Genomic DNA, 20062 nt, shown 5'->3' with positions numbered 1-20062 from the left:
CCCCGATTCCTCCTCCCTCTGCAAGCGCTGGAGGGAGGCCCGGGAGACTCAGGGGAGCGTGGGGCCGGGGTGAGTGTGAGTCTGGCCTGGCCCCGAGCAGGCAGGACTCGGGCGCGGTACCTGGAGGGAGAGTAGGGGGTGGCCCGCGGGGCCAGGCGGCGGCTGTTCTCCCCACCTAGGCAGTGGGACTCGGGAGCAGCCGCTGCTGCAGCTCCCACTGCCACGGGGGGAGGAAGTGGCCGCTAGCCAAGCTCGGCAGCTGCAGCTCTGGCGCCCATGAACCCCGAGCCCGGGCCTGCTGCGGGGACCCAGCGCGCACGCTGCGCCCAGCCCCTGGCCAGTCACGTCTGGTCTGGCTGCCCAGCTGGTGCAATCCCACGGGAGGCCCCGGAGTGGGGGCAGCAGGCCCCAGCCCTCCAATCCCGCTCAGGTCCCGCAGGGGAACGAACGGGTCTGGGCTGCCGATGCCTCTGCCGCAGGATTGCACCAGCTGGGCAGCCAGCCCAGATGCGACTGGCCAGGGGCTGGGCACAGTGTGCGCGCTGCTGGGTCCCTGCAACAAGCCTGGGCTCGGGGGGTTCGGGCCCTGGCGCCAAAGCCGCAGCCGCCAAGCGCCACGTGGCCACTTTGTCCACCCGCGGCAGTGGGAGATGCAGCAGCGGCTGCTGCCAAGTCCCGCTGCCCAGGTGGGGAGAACAGCCGCTGCCTGGCCCCGCGGGCCACCCCCTACTCTCCAGGCACCGCGCCCGAGTCCTGCCTGCTCGGGGCCAGGACGGACTCACACTCACCCCGGCCCCGCGCTCCCCTGCGTCTCCTGGGCATGGCGTGCTTGGCAAGAGGCGGAGATTTGGGGATGGAGCCAATGGGGCAGTGAGGGGGCGGGGATGGGGGCGGGGATTTGGGGAGGGATCCAATGGGGGAAGGGGGTGGGGAGGGCGCGAGCCCTTCCGGGCTCCGGAGCCTTTGCTTGTTTGTCCAGTGTCCCGACCTAACATTGATCAGGACGCGGGACAAACAAGCAAATATCGGAACAGTCCCGATAAAATCAGGACGTCTGGTCACCCTAGCTGCAGAGCACCATTTCACACACTGTGCAAATGCTCTGTTCCAGGCAGCTGCCACTGTGGGAGAGACCACCTCAGAAGGCCTCAGGGGGTGGATGGAATTGTCTAATGGGCTGAATTCCGCCTGAGCGCTGCCAGTTAAACCACCATCAAGGTATGACAATGACCTTACATTTACATAGTGCTTTTCATCCAGAAGGACCCCAGAATACTTTACAAACTATAAGAAACATTTCATCCCCCACAGGAAGTGCAGCCACCTCTGGAGTGAATTGTTGGTTTCCTAGATCACGTCAACATTCCATAGGAGATCTGGGCAGGAAATGAATAGTGATCCTACTGAAACCACAAAGGGGATTTTATATGCAAAGTGAATACTGAAATTATAATTTGGCAAGAACTCTGGCATTAACACAACCTTATTTATGTGGAAAAAAATAAAGTGGCTTTTTGGGGAAAAAAAAGACACCCCAAAAAAACCCCAAGTTGGCTGAAGGACTGCACCTGTAGCTTCTTGGCTACTGAAAATTCAGAAGGGCAGAAACAGGAATGCTTATGGATCAGTGTACTGACAAATTTCAAGATGGGGGTAGTGGTGAGTTTAGACTACCACATCAGACAAGGGACCAGGATAAGCACCTCCTTAAACGTTTATCCATAATGTGTAGAAAGAAAAATGTCATTGGGGATTTCAATCTGGGGGACATATGTTGGAGGTTTCATGTTTCCTCTGGTCAAACATCTTTGGAGTTTCTAAAATTATAGTTGATAATTTTCCAACTCAAGTAGTATTGCAAACCAATTTGGGGTAATTCCATATTCAACCTCATTCTGATGGAGAAAGTTTAATTGATTATTGAACTAAAACCTGTTGGTTTCACATATGCAAGTGTTCATGATCTGATTTTATATACTATCTGCAAACAGAATATTGTATCAACCAGTAATATATACACACTTATACACATAGTCTTTAAAAAAAGCCAGTTTCCCAAAGCTGAAAACTATTATATGAGTGGGACGAAATATTTAAACATAAAAATGTGAATCATAATTGGGAATTAATATTTTTAGAGGCCCAAATAAGACAATTCCAGGCATGGAAGACGGCTTCTTTGGTTAAAAACATCCTAGTAAAGAGGGGAGATGAAGACAGCAATAGAAAATAAAAAATATCTAAAATGAAAAAATGGAGACGCTTATAGCAATGAATACAAATCAGTATTTAGGAAATACAGACAACTGATAAGGTAAGCTAAAGATCTCAATGAAAAATCTTCAGCCAGTAGGGTTAAAAACAATAAGACATTCTTTAAAATATACCTGTAACAAATTAAATTCTAGCAATGGTATAGATCCAACTGTAGATGAGGATAATAAAATTATCAATCAGGATGCAGAAAAGGCAAAATATTCAATAAATATTTGTTTTTTGTATTAAAAAAGCAAGATCATGTATTCAAATCTTCTAGTAATAATGAAACAATTTCTGTTTCATCACTAACGAGGGAGGATGTTAAACACCAACTATTAAACATTTTTTAAATTAGCATGTAGAACTTTTGTTTTTGATGAGATCACAAGTTTGCCCGATGAAGGTAATTGTGTGGCCATAATATACTTAAAGCTTCTGTAACCCATTTGACGCAGGCATGCATGATCTTGTGAAAGAGTTAGCACTATACAAAAGTCAACGCAGCACATATTAAATAGATTTAAAACTGTTTAACAGATAGATTGCAAAAAATAATTGTAAATGGGAAGTAGTTATTCAATGGAGGTATTTCTAGTGGGTTGCTGTAGGAATCTGTTCTTGGCCCCTAATGAGGAGACAGGTCATTTACACTGACTGGCCTTGATTGCTTGGTAAGGAGGACTCATTTGAGTAACACTCAAATGCAAGATCACAGATCTAGGAACAAAGAACAGGATGGGAGACTGTATCCTTGAAAACAGTGTCTCTGAAAAAGACTTAGAGGTCATGGCAGATAAATAATGAAGCATGAGTTCACAGCATGCTGCTGTAGTTAAAACAGCTAACACAATCCTTGGATATATAAATGGGGAAGTATGAGTAGGAAGGTACCCTAATCTGTATAAGGGACTAGTGAGACCACGGCTGGAAAATTGTGTCCTGTTCTAGTGTTCACACTTCAAAAAGGATGTTGACAAATTGGAAATGGTTCATAAAAGAGCTATGAGAATGATTTGATATCTGGAAAACATGCCTTATGATGAGAGATAAAGCAGCTCAATCTATTTAGTTTATTCAAGAGAAGTTGACAAGATGACTTGATCATGATACACAAGTACCTTCATGGGAAGAGACTTTGGATACCAGGGGGCTCTTTAACAGAAAAAGGCATGATGTGACCCAATGGTTGAAGCTGAAACTGGACAAATTCAGACTTAAAAATAAGGTAAACATTTTAACAGTGAGGGCAGTTAACTATTGGAACAACTACATCGAGATGTGGTGGATTCTCTATCACTGGAAGGTTTTAAAGCAAGACTGTCTCTCTTCCTAAAAGATACGCTCTAGCTCAAAATACAAATTGCAGGCTTGATGCAGGAACTACTAAATGAGGCATAACCTCCACAGGTTAGACTAGATGTTCATGATTGTCCCTTCTGCATTAAAATCTATAGCAGCACAGTTCCAGAACATGATGTGCTTCGACATCTATTCAGTACCAATTCAGAGGGAAGAATGGCTTACAGCTAAGTAAATGCATCACTTCCTGCAACACTGGATTTTCCCATCCACATCATGTCTCTCCTGGCCTTATGAGATCACAACCCAAGGTGATACAGCTGCATATATGTTTGAATGCAAGAGATAAGAGAATTAATGGATTGTAGTTAAGAATGGCAACCACTAAGATTGTCTCTGCCTGAAAGGAAGAGACCGAATGAAGAGATGAGAAACATCAAAACGTAGTTTTCAAAAGAACAAGAACTTCCTTTAAACTGTACGCTGTGAATTGTGCAGAGGAGTAGGAAGAAAGGTGCTAGTTTAGCTTGTAAAGCTGAGAACAACAGGAACAGAGCTTCCAAAATATTTGCGCATGAGAAAAAGCCAATGGATTTAAGAATTGGAGGGTGGGAGAGGATTACAATTTAGGAATTATTTTTGCTTCCTATACAACTTCATAGTAACATAGCCCTTTTTCCTGTTCACAAATGGTCTCTGTGAGCAAAAGACAATTTTTATTAGATTGTTTGCTATTTGAAGTTATTTGATTAATGTTTTGCGCAGACATCATGCAGACTGCCCTTGCAGCAGTTTGTGTATACCTTGAAAATTTAATATTACCAGTCCAATATCTGAACAGACTTACATGTACCTAAGGTGCAGCTCAGTGGTTTGAGCATTGGCCTGCTAAACTCAGGGTTGTGAGTTCAATCCTTGAGGACCATTTAGGGATCTGGGGCAAAAATCTGTCTGGGGATTGGTCTTGCTTTGAGCAGGGCGTTGGACTAGATGACTGTCTGAGGTCCATTCCAACCTTGATATTCTATGATTCTAAAGGTTAATGTATTTGTTGCCTTATTAGATGACCACTTCTTTATAAACTATGAATTTAATGTAGTCACAAAACTAGTTTTAGCAAATTTCAGCTGCAGGCCCAAAATTAGAGGTTTTATTTTGGGTAAACCATTGGTAAAGATAAAACTTCATTCATACAAATAGTCATGAAAAGCTAATAAAAGTGGTATGGGTTGTGGTCAATGTGAAGCTTTATTTAGAAACTCCAGAAGTGTGTGGACAGTTTTTCATTTGTTCTTTCTATCAGTAATATATATCTTACTCAAAGGCATGCAGTCATACTACAACCATATATTTTAAGTATGACAATCACAGCACATGCTGCAACTAGTACATAATCTGGAGAAAAGCTCAAAGGTTGTCCTATAATGCTTCAACCATAGATTTGTGCTGGGAGGTAGAGGACAGGGTGATGATAAAAAACAAGATCAGAGCTCCCAGATCTGCTCAGACCTTCAAATTAACTGTTCTTGCTCCTTCTTTCACCTTCTTTCAGATTTCTTTTAACTCTATTTTATATGTTCAATCCTCCTTCCCACCCTCCCTCTCCCATTTTTCGCGTATCTCTTCTGAAGGAGGGCTGGTATTCTGGTTCTGCTCACCCTGACTGCTGTACTAAGCTGGTTAAATAAGAGGCTGAGATAAAGTGAATTACTTTAAAAGAGCTCATTAACTATTAACTGCTTTTAAATTAGTTCTTTAAAACTTGTTTAGAATATGGACCTGGAATTCCTTTATATAGACGTATTTTGCAATGTCATATGACACACTCCTAACATTTACTAGAACAGCAAAAGAATGCTGTATCCAACCAAAGTATCCATTTGGTCACGCTAATTTGCTTTGGGAATGTGTCTTAAAATTATTTTTTCTGTCTCACTCCTCCTTCAACTAAAACAGGAAGTTTATGCAATATTTCACCTTCCATCTCCAAGGATGCCGTTCATCAAAGACCAGGGGGCTTGATTCTCTCAAACTAGAACTACTGACCTTAAAGGAAGAGAAACAGAAGAGTGAGGAAAGACAGGAGAGGCAGAAAACAGAAGCAGGATGTGCCAACCTTAACAAAATCTTTTAGAACAAAAGAGTAGTGAATGTAACGTAGGAAAAACATCTCTGGAGGAAACCAGAGCATGAAATAAAAACCATCTACGACAGACTGCTTTGTTCATTTAATGAATTGAAATGTGATCAGTTTTTTATTATTATATATTTTTCATAAAAACTTAATTCAAAGAGGCGGGATGCACCTCAGTTATTTAAGAAGCAAAAATGCATAGCATTTAGGAACTACTCCATTCATAATCCTATTTAGTGAGTTTCTAATGATTCATGGTACTATAAGTGAACACACTTACATCCTTGGGCAGACTGTATTTAGCCTGATTTAGTTTATCATCTGTGAGCTAAAAGATAAATGCAATTTTTAGAGATGAAGTTTAATAAAAATACTTAATGGAATTTAAGTTGGTGGAAAGTATGTAGTATAGGGACTTCTTATGGTACATTTCTTAGAGAAGTATTTACTAGGCAGAATATATAGTAGTTTCCCACATAACTAAGGACTCTTTAAGTGATCAGGAATTCCAACAACCATGTAAAAGTGTGCAAGCTTTTGCTCACCTGATGAATAGGTACAAAAGGATGAAATTTATGGGCAACAGGTATAGCAGGAGAATAAGTAGAAGCATAGACAGGTTCCTATGGTAGGGGCAAAAGCACAGCAAGAGAATTAGAGGAGGGAAGGAAATGAATCGTCAGACAATGGAGGAAAAATCAAGAGATTTCTTAAAAAAAAAAAAAATTTACTTATTGCAATTCCAACCCTAATCTTTTAGAAACATTTTCCCTACTGAAAAGTCAGTGCAAGAAAAAGTTTCACATAACAGCATGTTTACCACAGCCATTTCATGCAGTAATTAAACAAATTAGTGACAATATTGCAGCAATTTGATGTGAAACTGAGCTGCACACACAGGAGAAACATTTTTCACACTCAGATGTTTTTAATGGTCTCTGCTTTCATGATCCATTAAGTTACTGAAGCATTTCTAGCGCAACATGAATGTTTCCACTGGAAGTGTCCTCAGCCCTTACTGGAATAAGGAACCATGTATCTTCCAGATAAAATGAAGCAACGTTTTCTAAAACTTGAATATAAATTGGAAAGATGTCTGGAGGGAAAAACTAACACAGCATCCAGCAAAAGCGAATTCACGACTTTAGCCAAAGTCTAGAATAACTCCTAACAGTGCAGTCAGGCTTACCCAAAGCTGATTAGACACGGTATTATCATCTGTAATTCCTCCTTCTTCCTACAGGTTAAAACAAAAAGGAAACATTGCACAGAACGTTGGAAACATGCAGTTCATTAGAGAGCAGCTCACTCACACTCCAGTGACTAGTGCTTCAGGTACAATTAGAACTGTGTACATGCACATCCAGTAGATGCTATGTATATATAACTTTATCTTGTTACCAAAACAAAAGACAAATTATTTGTCTGGAGGCACACATGCTTTTTTTTTTTTTTTTTTTTTTTTTAAAAAGGGCTTACCCCATCAGGGTTTTACAAGCATCATCCTCAGAGTAATTCTGAATCATGACAACAGTAAACAAATGCTTTTAGCAATGTAACAGATTACAGTATAAATTTGCAGGAACTTGCTGTGGGAACTAAACACATTTCAAAGTTGATTCACTGTTTTAAAACTACTGCAGCATAGTTGGGGGGAAAATATACACTAATCTGGGACACTAAGTAGTCCCAGTTACACTTAAAATGGCTATGACATAGGAATTTTCATTCCAGTAAAATGTTGTGCTTTTGACTCTAGGAAGGGTTTTAATTTGTGTTTTTATTTTTCATGGGAAACAACCCCCCCATTCCCCTGAAAACCAATGACCTGTTACCCAACCTGATAGACTGATACAACAACATACTAAATCCAATCTGTTATATCTCTAAATAATTTGGATTCCGTATGTCAAGGCACTTCATCTTTTTATCAGGCTGGGAACTATGCAGACCATCTACTAGTATACAGGGTACTCTATAAATTGTATGAATAGGCTCCACAGTACACATGAAGAACTAAAAATCCTCACAACAAATTTCAACCTAATATAAGCATATACAGAATACACTAGGATAGTTTATTTTAAAAAAATGTTTATTTTTCCTTCTTGTAAACTGTAACTCTTCCAGAGCTTATCAAGCTCCTCCATTTTATCATTTCTTCTCTATATTATTCTTTCATCTGAGGACATGAGGGCAAGTTCCTCTGGAACTGTATGTCTCTTCAAAGTTTTAAACTACACGTACATTACTGGAACATTTCTAAGAAACTTAATTTCTGGAGTATTGGAAAGATCTGATCTGTAGGCAACTAACTGCCTATTGATAATTTAAGCATTTTGATTAAAATTGATTGACTGTACACAGTTAGTGCACCCATTCTAATTTGTGGAATTTGAATCTTACTACCTGCATGGTTTATTTTTTTAAAAGGCTTTTGACAAACTTGACAACTTACATGTTTACACACCGTGCGACAATAATCAAGCCCTCTAAAGCAAGGTTAGTAAGTTGTGCCACATGCTCTTTAAAACTGCATCCAAGCATGTTAATCAGTAAAATTGGACAAATTAGTAGCATTTGGAAAATCCATGCCTTATTCTGAATACGAACAAGCAAGTGCTATGAACGTAACTTATTCCCTGCTGTTGAGACAAGATTCTAGTAAGCAAAGACTGTATTCTTTACTAGTTCAAAGCTTAGCAGTCAATACAACTCCTGTACTCCTGCAAATCCAACACACAGACTGCACACTTTTTAAAAGGAGAATGCGAGCTATACCCAACACACAGATGTTTTGTAGAGTGAAGTACTGTTTTGTGGTCTTCCGGAATCAGGACAGTTTTACTGTAACTGCCATTTTGGCTTCAAGGCCAGTTTGTAACAACATTTACAGTATATTCTAACAGAAGACAGTAAGGTTAAAAGTGATTTCAAAACTTTACAGAGTCAGACAGTATTCTATGGATCTGTTATACCTTTAGAAACACAAACTACTTCTAGTGAAGCTTTACATTTAAATTGCTTTGTGCACCAGCATCACTGATGTCAGTACAGTTCTGGGAATTATCAAATGCTGCAGTATAAGTAAGACTGCCACAAAGTCAGATTTTTGTACTGTGTCTTCATTCAGGTAGGCTCAGGCTTCATCAGTAGCTTGGTGGGAGTGATAAACCTTCAACATAGCGCCTGCCTATTTTGAGGCTAATACTGTGCAACTCCAGAACATTCATTTTTTCCTGAGGACAAGTTGCTAGTATGATCACATCCAGGCCTAAACACACTTCAAGGCACTTCATACTTATTTTGGCCTGGTGTTGAACTAAATCCTAGCACTAGGAATGATATGCTCATTGATAGCTGCTGGGGAACCATCTGCAAGAACATTTTTTTGGATTTACACTAGCTTGGCTACTTTAAGTTCATTGGTGATTCTCTTAAGTTGCTTTCATCTGGAGGATGTTACTAGTGTGACCTTAAAGGTGCTGATTTTGTAGACTGAACTGTTGCACTGTGAGATCAAATTAAGTTTGCTTTATCAACCATGCAAAGCACTGCATATTTTAAAAATAATCTACCAGAGAAAAATACAGCCACAAATGGTTCTTTGATTCTTTTCTTAGTCTTATTGTGCAGGTAACAGATGTTTCAGACACATTCACCTATGATTCAGGTGCTCGTGGATACACAAAAAAAGTTATTTCAGTAAGGACAGATTGATCACCAACCCTACCCTTACTCTCATACTGCTGGGAATAGGACATATATTCTACCAGTGGCTGGGTACCTGCATTGACTATTTAATAAAAACAACATTTTTATTATTAACTAATAAGACAAAGATTCTTGACCCAACTGATAAAGACCATATTATAAGCAAGACCAAAAAACCCCAACCACTAGTCTGGAGGTTACTGGTGGCCCTGGCTACTCACTAACAGCCAGGACTATATAAGGTACTCAGAAAGAGAAGTAATTCATGGGTATTCTAATATTTGCACTTTAACAACTAATCCTTGGTTCCATCAGAACTACTGAAAATACTTTTCTGTGCATGAAGACGACAAAAGGCCACCCAAAGATTTAAAAGTTCTTTCTCATTAGAAAATCCCTAAACTTAAGATCTTAAAACCATTTAATATTAAATAGCAAGAAATATTCATATAAGTTAAATAGTTAAGCTGAAACCTGTTCTTGATTTTGTGAACATGTGAAATCCAAATGTTTCAGAAATTATTTAACCTCCCTCAAGATCTTAAAAGCCCATTTACTTCTTGGTAGTCTGCTGATGAAAATACACTGCCCAATGCTGAAAATACTAAGGCAGCAGACAGTCAACAAGACAACTTCTCATTTAAGAGCTCTTGTGACAGAGAATTTCTTTTAAATGAACCCCTGAAGCAAGTTACAGATGGCTGAATCCTACAGGCTGTAGCTATTAGCCAATGTTAGGCATGCTTGTCTAGTTTGATGCATCTCCAATGCAGTACTTTTTCCAATCATAGGAAGCTTTACCTTCTTCTTGAACAACTGCTCAGCTTCTTGCAGTTGTGTGCTACGCTCAGTGATGGACACTTTCCCATACTCCTGCTTTTTGTTAAGCCTGCTTTTCCAGCTTTCTTCACCGCTCTTCTTCAACAGCGCCAGCCTAAGAAGGAAAAAATATGCCAACCATGTAGATTTCAACATTACCCAGGAAAGCTGTCTGCATCATTTCAAGAATGTTTTGGTCAGGAAATTTTTAAGTAAGCCTCTGACTAGCCTTCTAAATATGTTACCATTAGTCTAGGCACATGAAACTCAAAAAACCACACATATGCAGGGCTTGTCTACAGGCTGAGTTACTGCATGGCAAACCAAGGTGTGAATCTACAGGATACCAACTTGCCCTACGGACACTGCTACGATGCAGTGAAATTCCCACAGTGCAGCTTAGTACAGCAGGGCACTATGCTGCACTTCAGGACATTCGCTGTGCTGCAGCAGTGTTTACACAAGACATTAGTGAGTGGCAAACTGACGTGCTGTAGATTTACAGGTTGGCTTGCCATGTAATTGAACCCAAAGCCTGAAGACAATATCAAAGATGTTATTTGGACGTTTTGTATTTTACACTTGACAATGTATTAAGGAGATTTTTATGTTCTCTGAAATGCAATAAGGAGGCAAGTTTGTCCAGCAGGCACCCAAATCCCTAGTTTTTCAGTCAAGTTTCAAGGTAAGCACTGAGGAAATAGGGAGTGTTTCATATGTATCTTAGTGCTATCACAGTCGCACGTAAGCAATAGTAACTAGTCATATTTCAGCAGTTGCATTTAAGTTTGTCCAGCTTTGAAAGATTCAACTGCTTTGAGAGATATTCCTTAGGCCTTGTCTACACTACAGGGAAAAGTCAATCTAAGCTACGCAATTTGAGTTACGTAAATAGCATAACTCAAGCCAACATAGCTTAGATCTACTTACCACGGGGGTTCACACTTCGCGATGTCAACGGGAGACGCTCTCCCGTCGACCCCCCTTACTGCTCTCCATCCGGTGGAGTACAGGAGTTGATGGGAGAGCGATATGTGGTCGATTTAGCAGGTCTTCACTAGCCCTGCTAAATCAACCGCTGATGCATCGATCACTGTGCATCGATCCTCTGTTAAGTGTAGACAAGCCCTTTAAAATGGAGAACACCAGCAGAACCAGTTTTCTTTCAAACCAGCAGAAGCTTCCCGCAACTACTATATTTACTTGTGAGCAACCACCTCTGGCTGAAGTATGAAGAGGAGCTGACTGTCACTGGAGGGCATAGAGCTAGCTCTATTCTACTGGAAGGGGAGCTGCATAGGGGGATATCTGAAGACACTAGGGGACAGAGAGAAGTAAAAAGGAGGGCAAAATATGGGAAAATCCCAGATTTCTACCCTAGCTCACCAAAAGTACATTAACGTGACGTTTGTAGCTTTCAGAAAGTAAGGATTTTATGGGACATTAAAAATATGCCATCAGTTGTGCTTATCCAAGTGCCAGGACTTGCCTTCTCTCCCCCCCCCCCGGGCTCCTTTCCTTCAGCATGCACTAAGTTTGGCTTTACAGATCCTTCACATGAAGGACATGCTATTACAAATGAAGAAAACAGAGGGTTCCTGATCCCTGATCATGTTACAACAAGTTCAGCAGTTTAAACTTTTATTGTCTAATTTGAACCATAAAATGTAGTGGCTTGTTGGTTTTTAAAATGAGGTGATTACTGTTACCCCCCACATCAAACTTGCCTTTCAACTACGCTGGGAAGGCAGGAAAAAGTCTGAGAATAACTGCATTGAGAGAGGAATCATTCCCACTGAAGCAGAAATCTATGCCACATATTTAGGTGCCTGAAAATGCATTTAGGAACCAAACTTTAGGTTCCTGTTTCTGAAAACCTTGACTTGGGTGTCCAGACTTGAGGGTCCACATTATTATCTGTATGACCACAGCACATAGGAGATGTAGTCAAGGACACCATCATGCTAGGTGCTGTACAGACATAGGACAGTCCTTATGTTTTATTTCAATACAATGTCAAAACCCAATGAAAATGAGCTTATAAACACTCCTATTTCCACACAGATGCTTAAATGTTATCCCATACAGCAGTTTCCTAAATTAAAATGAACTGAAGCCATGTACACATTTCTAAAGGAAAGACCAACACTTTTGACACACATATTCTACTGCTAAATTCTCAATACTCTGCTTATTAAAACAGATTGCTCCAGATCAAAAAGCACATGACTACTGTACAGTACAAAATAGTCATAATTTTCTATTGTAATTGTGTTGCAAGTAAAAGTAGAACCTGAGAAAATTCATTAAATATACTAGCACAAAAGATACCTAAAATATGCATTTAGAGTTACTTGCTTCCTTAATTACTTCTTGTCACGCAGTTGGCACTTTTAAAATTAGATTACCATGTTCTCTCTATGGTAACTGTGATTCACCATTGTCTGCTTTACAAGTCTAGTGTCAGACAGATGAGCTGCATGTTTTCCCTTTTAGTTGTTTGACAAGTAAAGAATCTGGTCATTAGCACATATGTAGCTTTTAAAAAACAATCCCAAATAAATGATCCTGTGTACACCATGACCTTATAAAGGAGTATATGCAGAGATCACTTCAAAAAGAGAAAACTAATTACCGTTCTTTAATTGACAGTGTTTTGCTGGATGCGTCCAAGGTGTCCTCAGTTGTTTCTGTTTTGTCGTCTCCAGCAGCAAACAGCTCACAGGGGTTCTTATAGAATTTCCCCTCTAGTTGTTCAGAAGCCTCCTGCTGTCTATAGGATACCACCGTTACTGCCTGTGTTGCCGTCGTGCCAAGTTCAGAAGTAGGCTCAACATGGTCTGCATATTGAGAAGTGCAGAATTAGCACTTACTGCTATAACCAAACATTTCTTATATTATTAACCAGGAACCAGCCATTTGCTATTTAACATTCAGATCACATACTACCTTAACTGAGAAGAATTTTCTAGCTAAATTTTTTTACTAGAATTAAGAATTCAAAAAGAACCATTACCCCAGGGGTAGTGTGCTCACTATAAAATCTCAACCTTGCACTGACTAAAAAGGGCTGTACGGTCCCCTTCATTTGAAGAAAGCAGAACTCATGCTCCAGCTCCCATATCAAGAGAAACAACGGGAGGAGAGAGAAGGGACCAAGATGGAAAAGGAAGAGAGAAAACCAAGGAAGTGGAGGGAGAAATGTAACTGGAAGAGGCAATGGTAGGGAGGCAGGGGGAACAGGAAAGGGGAGAGAAAATTAATTGTAGGTAAGTGGATGTGGAGTGAAAGTGCATATTAGGACGTCTGTAAGAAAAAGAGGGGTTTTACAAAAGAATGCATCAACAAAATAGCTTGGGGGAAAAAAATCTCTTTATAAACATGTACAATGGGAAAATCCAGTACTGAAGAACCACCCGTTAGGATGATATGGATTACCTTCCTTTTCTTTTTGAAAACTTGACAGGCACGCTATAGCTCTGAGGTACAAAGAAACAGGGATAATTGCTCCTACTCTAGTGCTCTCTCTTCCCGATACAGGCTGGGAAATTAACTGTTCAGAATGCATGCTGGGTGTGAATAGTAAAGAGGCCCTTCCGGCATTTTTGTTTTTGGAGATGAGTTTCATTTATACTGAAGTTAAAGAAAAAATTCAGAGAGAAGGCAATACATTAACAATGCAGGGGCCAAATTTTCCCCATTAATAAAACAGAAGCAAATCAATTTAATCTAAAAATCTCCTACAATTCAAACACAATAATATAGGCAGAGTTTGTGTAATTACTAGAGTGTTATTGATTGCATTGATCATGTGCCAAGAAGCCATTTAAGTAGGGACAGGCGAATTTATTTTATCTAATACTGAATCCTCTCAAACATCATCGATTTAAAAGTTCTACTACTTTGAATACGACTGGTTTTACATATCACTTTGAAGAGACAAGAGGAGAGGGGCAAGAGAAAATGTTAGGAAAATAAGTTATGTTTGCATATTGTACTTTGTATATGTAGAGGGAAAGTTTAAAAAAAGATTTGTTAAGGTGGGAAACTGTTTCTGTCCTTGTTTCATTTAAATTAAGATAGTTAAAAGCAACATTTTTCTTCTGCATAGTTGTATTAACTCTGTGCTCAGTTGTAAACTTTTGAAAGAACAACCATAACGTTTTGTTCAGAGTTACGAACATTTCAGAGTTAGGAACGACCAGAAGTGGGTATTCACCCACGAAAGCTCATGCTGCAAAACGTCTGTTAGTCTATAAGGTGCCACAGGATTCTTTGCTGCTTCTACAGAACCAGACTAACACGGCTACACCTCTGATACTTGACGTCATTCCCAAGGTGTTCAAAATGCTGAGGTTCTACTGTATGTACAGATATTGAACATAAGTCACCAATTTGGGATTGCTTAGCTGTTTGCTGGGGGTGGAGGGGTGGTTCTACCCCCAATACAAAGCACTATTTTTTCCTCACTAAAACAAAGCCTTATTTGATTACTACAATCACCTTTGAAGACCAATGAGTGTCCCCATCTGGTTCCCTTCATTTAGCCCTATGACCTCACTCCCGCTCCTGTTTTTTTCATTAGTTGTCCCACGTACTTAGTTAGTGTCCCGGACCTGTGGATCCTCTCCTTAGGCTGGGGAGAGGTCCTTTAGCAGTGGGCGGGCTTTGCCCGCCCACTTCCTGGATACTAATAGGACCAATGAGTTTTAAAAGGTTTTTTTAAAGAAAGGAGGAGGGTGCTGAAACTAAAGAAACCCAGATGGTCGCCAAAACCTCAAACTCCACAAGATTTGTTCATCACTTTTTTTTAAAAAGGCTTAAAGATAAACAAATAATTTTCTAATTTGGTAAATGATCACACTAGGAGGCTAGAAAAAGCTCCAGGTTATGTCAGACATCCACAATGAAAGCAACTATTTACTGTACCTCTCAGCAAGGTCTTGCTTTTCAAGACACTCTCCAACTCCATCTTTTCCTCCAAGAACAGTCCTTCTTTGACTTCCTGTTTACCCAGAATGACAGTATCAGAAACAAATTCCTTCTGTTCCACAGGCTGTAAAAGTCCTTGCTGGGTAAACAATTCCATACTGCTCTTTCTTGGGAAAGTGTATTTTGTCTCTTTGTGGTAGTCCTCTGTTTTACTAAGAACAGGATGTGTGGTTACTTCTTCAAAAGAGCTGTACTTTTGGACATCATTATCTTCATATGCTAAGAATCTGTTTGTCTCTCCCTCTTCATGCTCCCTCGATGCTCGTTTGCTTTCCATTACTTCCACTGAAGGCTGCCAATGTTCTGATTTCAGTATGCCTTTTACTGGAGTGTCTGCATTTTCTACTGAAGAGTGGACTCTCAAATCTGGTTTACTGGTAGCACTTACACTTTCATCAACTGTTGACTTTGCACGCAGATCCCCAGCATACATTGGAGAAATCACAGATGCCATAGTTGACACTGATGTTACAACAGTAGGTGATAAGGGAGTAATTTTTCCACTTTCATTTTGTACCTATACATAATAAAACCATTACTGAAAAAAGTGTGACCTAAACAAAGCTCGAATAGTAATTCACAAGTACAGGTTTATAAGCAGCTTATAAGTTCTTAAGGGCAAGGAATGTGTGCCTGTGCAAGTGTATGGTTCTATCTAAATATATAGTGAGAACACATGATGAAGGCATGAATCATGTCCTTACAATTTGGCTTGGGGACATAATACATAATAGCATGTAAACAAGAAACAACTCCATAGGTGATCAAAATGCTAGCATCTTCAGTAGCATGCTGTTTCTCTTCCCCTCATAACTGAGGAAAAAGCACGTCTTTCTCCATGCAAGCGGCCACAAGACACTGACATGAGACCATTATTGGAAAACGTTTGTCTTTTGTTAGTCCCCTGTGCTACAAATCAGTGTGTTTGCATCTTCAGTAATATAAAGATTGAACCCTCCTTTCCCCCCCTCTTGCAAATACTTAATTTGTTCTGAAAACTGTTACATGACTTGGCCTTTGTAACATGGCATGTTCTCGATCTTTTCTATCATCTAGTTATACTATTGTTTGAGAGACTAAACATTCCATGTGAAACTGAAATAAAAGGGCTTAATTGTGTCTGCCCAGAAGAGAATAAAGCTGCACAGGAGTTGACACAAGTCACTTTTATATGAGGGACATTAGTCATTTCAGGTCCGGTACTAGACCTATTAAGTGTACAGTATGCAAAGGGAGTTGTCTGGCTCCATGCAGAAGGAAGAAACTGCCTTTAAAAACGTAAAATGCTTGTGAAAATTCCATAACGCCACAGAAGAAATGGACACCCGAGTGAGGTGATTTTAGATTAAACCAAAATGGAAAGAAAGGCTGATGTCACTGAACTTACTTGGAGACTCCCAGAGAAAGGAAGAGGTTCACAGGTTCCCAAAAGTCAGACTATGCAGCAAGTCACCAGATATAGAGGTTGAGGAGATCATCAACAAGAAGGGGCTTTAAGCTTTAATTGATAGATCTTTACTACTTTGTAATTAGGTTCTCTTATGCAGCAGATTTTATTTTAGCTCCTTTTTAAGTAATGCATATGCAGCGCTTATTTTGCACAATCTTCTCTGTTCTGTGTTTTGCCCTAGTACAACTAAACCCTAGTCCCCCCATCTACACAGTTCACTACTGGCTCATCTGTTCAAAAGGTATTTACACCATAGTGTGTTCATTACAGGTAATGTGTTAGTCCTCCTTAGCTGGGATAAAGACGAGGCCAAAGATCACAGCCTCAGTGCTTAAAGAGTTTCTCTGTTTTAAGATCAAATTCCGCAAGCAAAAAGTTTTGCAGAATATAATACACGGCCATCACAGACTTCTCTCCCACATGCTCCAGTCCCATTTCTATTCCTCAGATTCCCACACCATCACTGTAAGCAAAGGTGTCAGGCTCTGCGTCCGCATGGTGGGTATATAACGTGAATGGAAGTGGAATTCAAGCACGCAGCAGGGAAGTCTGACAGCCTGTTTTAAAAGCTCTCAAGTTTTTGCTGTTAGTGAAAGTGTGGATAAATGAGTGAACATGGCCATTTTGTGAGGTGAGAAAAGGGGGCGTGATCATTGAGAAAAGCGTGTAGACGTCTTACCAATCACCATGCTGTCCAAGAATCAAGAACAAGAACCTTATTTAAACTCAAATTGATGTAAAATACCTAGAAATGTACCTTTCACCCTTGAGTAACCTGACACCTTCAAGTGATTTCATTCTCTACTAAGCAGGTGACATTCCTGCTGCCTTTCCTGCTAGCCTTCCTGGACTGCAGTGTGGCCATTCTGTACTCAAACCTCTGCAGTAAAGGGAGTTCCTCTGCAATTCAGTGGCAGGTATAAGGTCCAAGGCAGAAAATGTCCATTGCACAGCAGACAAACGCCACTGAACAAATCACCCCAGTACACAATTTAATTTGCCATTGCAGGGGTAATCAGAGTCGATGAACACACTGCCTTTAGAGATCTTATTAACATCTCCATATAGAGAAAAAATGCAGAAACCACCAAGAATAGTGTCCCAACAAGTAAGAGGAACACACACACACTGGTTGCAAAGGAGTGTAGAAAACAGTAATAAAGAAATGTGCATAAACAAGGGCTCCAAAGAGCTCTCAAAAATTTTTTAGGCACATTGTGCTTCAGGGTTTGCTTCACTTCAGCCTGGACAATTGTTCTGACACAATGGGCTTAGTCTAACAGAACATCTTTTCTTGTATGCACTATGAAAGGTACAACAACGTATGAATTTTCAGGCCAGAAAGAGCAGCTATTCTTAAATTACCAGTTAAAAAAATACAACTAGATTAAGAGTTTACAGGATGTTCCCTTGTGCGAGGAGCCTGCTTCCTGACAAGCTTTTTCCTGTAAGCAGAAGTACATGGCATAACCTCTGTTGTGAGCAGAGGTCTGCTATATACTGACAACTATTAAGGAAGCTCACATTGAAATTGAACTGTTTTATGGTGAAAAGTTAAAGTTGGAAGTACCTGCTCAACTTCTCCAAGAGTGACAGGCTGTGTTTGGTAACGAGCATTCATTCTCCTATGTCTAATGTCCCCTCTGCTCCGTGTAGAGATGGTCTTCGATACTGGTTGAGCCAATTTGTTAAACAAGGCCATCTTTTCTGCTAAGCTTAGGGTAGAGGAGTCTGGCTCGCCAGACTGATCTTGCTCGACTGCTTCTTTGATTTCTTCTTTAGCTAAAGTCTTTTGGTGCGCTGATGCCTGTAAACTGAGACAGTGGAGGTTTTTTAAATTAATTTTTAGTTCTTTGTAGGAGTTTATGGTTTAATATTTTAACTTGATATAAAGCCAAGAGAACTGCACACAAAGCATAACAGCCAATATAAAACAGCAGCTTAAGTGGTTACACAGTGTATAAAACATTGGCATCACGCATTTTGATTAAACAGCTGCAGACTTAATTTTTTTAAGAGTTAATTTCTTTATAGATTTATTTGGCCAGGGCAAAACATCTTGTTTAAAGGCAACACAAGAGTTGCAGTTTACACTTCAAAAAGTATACTTATTTAACTGAAGATTATAGGTTACCTTTCTAGAACTAGATAGGACTGCAATTTCTGCACACTCAGAATTTGAGCTAATATAGATTTCTAGAATTCTGCTTTGGTAATTTTGAGTGGAATTATGTACAGTAATTTTGAAGTCCACTGCAGTACTTTAATGGCAATTTGATCAACATTGACAACATATAGGTTTATGTCATTGACAACATATAGGTTTATACCTCATTTCACTGAAACTAGTTACAGATCAAAGTTCTAAAGTGCTTTGATATTTAATTATTTTTCTATAATGTATTCTGTAAATACAGCTTGCTGTATATATCTATAACAACAAAAAATCATTCTATGAACTAAATGCAATTATAGCAAACAGGAATTTATGCTTACACCTATAGATGGTGCAATTTCTTATCCTTCCATTAATTCTGCAAGCTAAAAATATATATTGAGAAGGACAAATAGGGATGTACTACTTGTGAAATCAGACACCACTAGCTTTGGTATTTTCATTTTAGAGACACAATGCACTTTAAAAAAAAAAAAAAAAAAAAAAAAGCAAGGAGGGGTTTTGCTAGGATTTCAACATGCAAGTTCATGTCTTCCATATAGGGAACATGTATGCTCTAGAACAAATAGTTAACTGTGGTTAGAAAGGTCCTAAGTCAAATGCTTAACAAGCAAAAAGATTTAACATTTTACCATGCAGAAAACTAAATTAAGTTACATGTATCTTTAAAACAAACATTCTTAAAATAAATGTCATTGATTTGTTTGACACATTGATAAGGCATTCAAGGATTGTAAGATGCATCTGCTATCCAGGACCCTTGTGCTCCATGTAACATGCAGGTTTCCCGCCCCCAGTACCTGATAGGTTGTACAGTGCTCTTAACTACAGTGGGACTAGGTATTCTTGTCACTACAGTGTGGGTATTCACAGTACGTGAAGCAGGGGTAGATTCACTTTAAAAAGAATTGCCAAGGGAGGGAAAATTCATAAGGAGAGAGAAGAAAAAAGCATTAAGAAAAGCATTGTATGAAGTGTTAACAGAAAAGACAATATCAAAACAGCAATGTTTAACAACTACAAGTTATCTGCCGTGATCTTTTGCAAAATAATGCCAGGAACTAAAACCTTAAGACATAGATTCTCTCTCTAGAGTTTGCTGGTTTCTCACAAGATAAACCAGTTTTCAAATTCTAGTAATTAGGTATGTGCATGTATTCTTTTCTGGCAACTGGCTTGCTCTTGCATTTTTCAGAGGGGTTACAGGATGCGTGAACAG

The 20062-nt window shown here is 39.7% G+C and overlaps 1 protein-coding gene across 1 annotated transcript in view; it reads right to left on the bottom strand.

The window, feature by feature from the left end:
* SVIL (supervillin) overlaps positions 1–20062 on the bottom strand; it is a 97429-nt gene that overhangs the window by 37531 nt on the left and 39836 nt on the right. The window contains exons 12-17 of the mRNA XM_045005286.1: positions 18238–18481; positions 15155–15734; positions 12861–13065; positions 10208–10340; positions 6882–6929; positions 5536–5604 (exon numbers count right to left, since the gene is read on the bottom strand). Coding sequence (XP_044861221.1) covers positions 5536–5604; positions 6882–6929; positions 10208–10340; positions 12861–13065; positions 15155–15734; positions 18238–18481 — 1279 coding nt within the window. The remainder of the gene's footprint in view (positions 1–5535; positions 5605–6881; positions 6930–10207; positions 10341–12860; positions 13066–15154; positions 15735–18237; positions 18482–20062) is intronic.

The sequence above is a fragment of the Mauremys mutica genome, chromosome 2 (assembly GCF_020497125.1).
Source record: "Mauremys mutica isolate MM-2020 ecotype Southern chromosome 2, ASM2049712v1, whole genome shotgun sequence".
In the NCBI taxonomy this organism is placed as follows: Eukaryota; Metazoa; Chordata; order Testudines; family Geoemydidae; genus Mauremys; species Mauremys mutica.
This window is presented reverse-complemented; position numbering and strand designations above follow the sequence as displayed.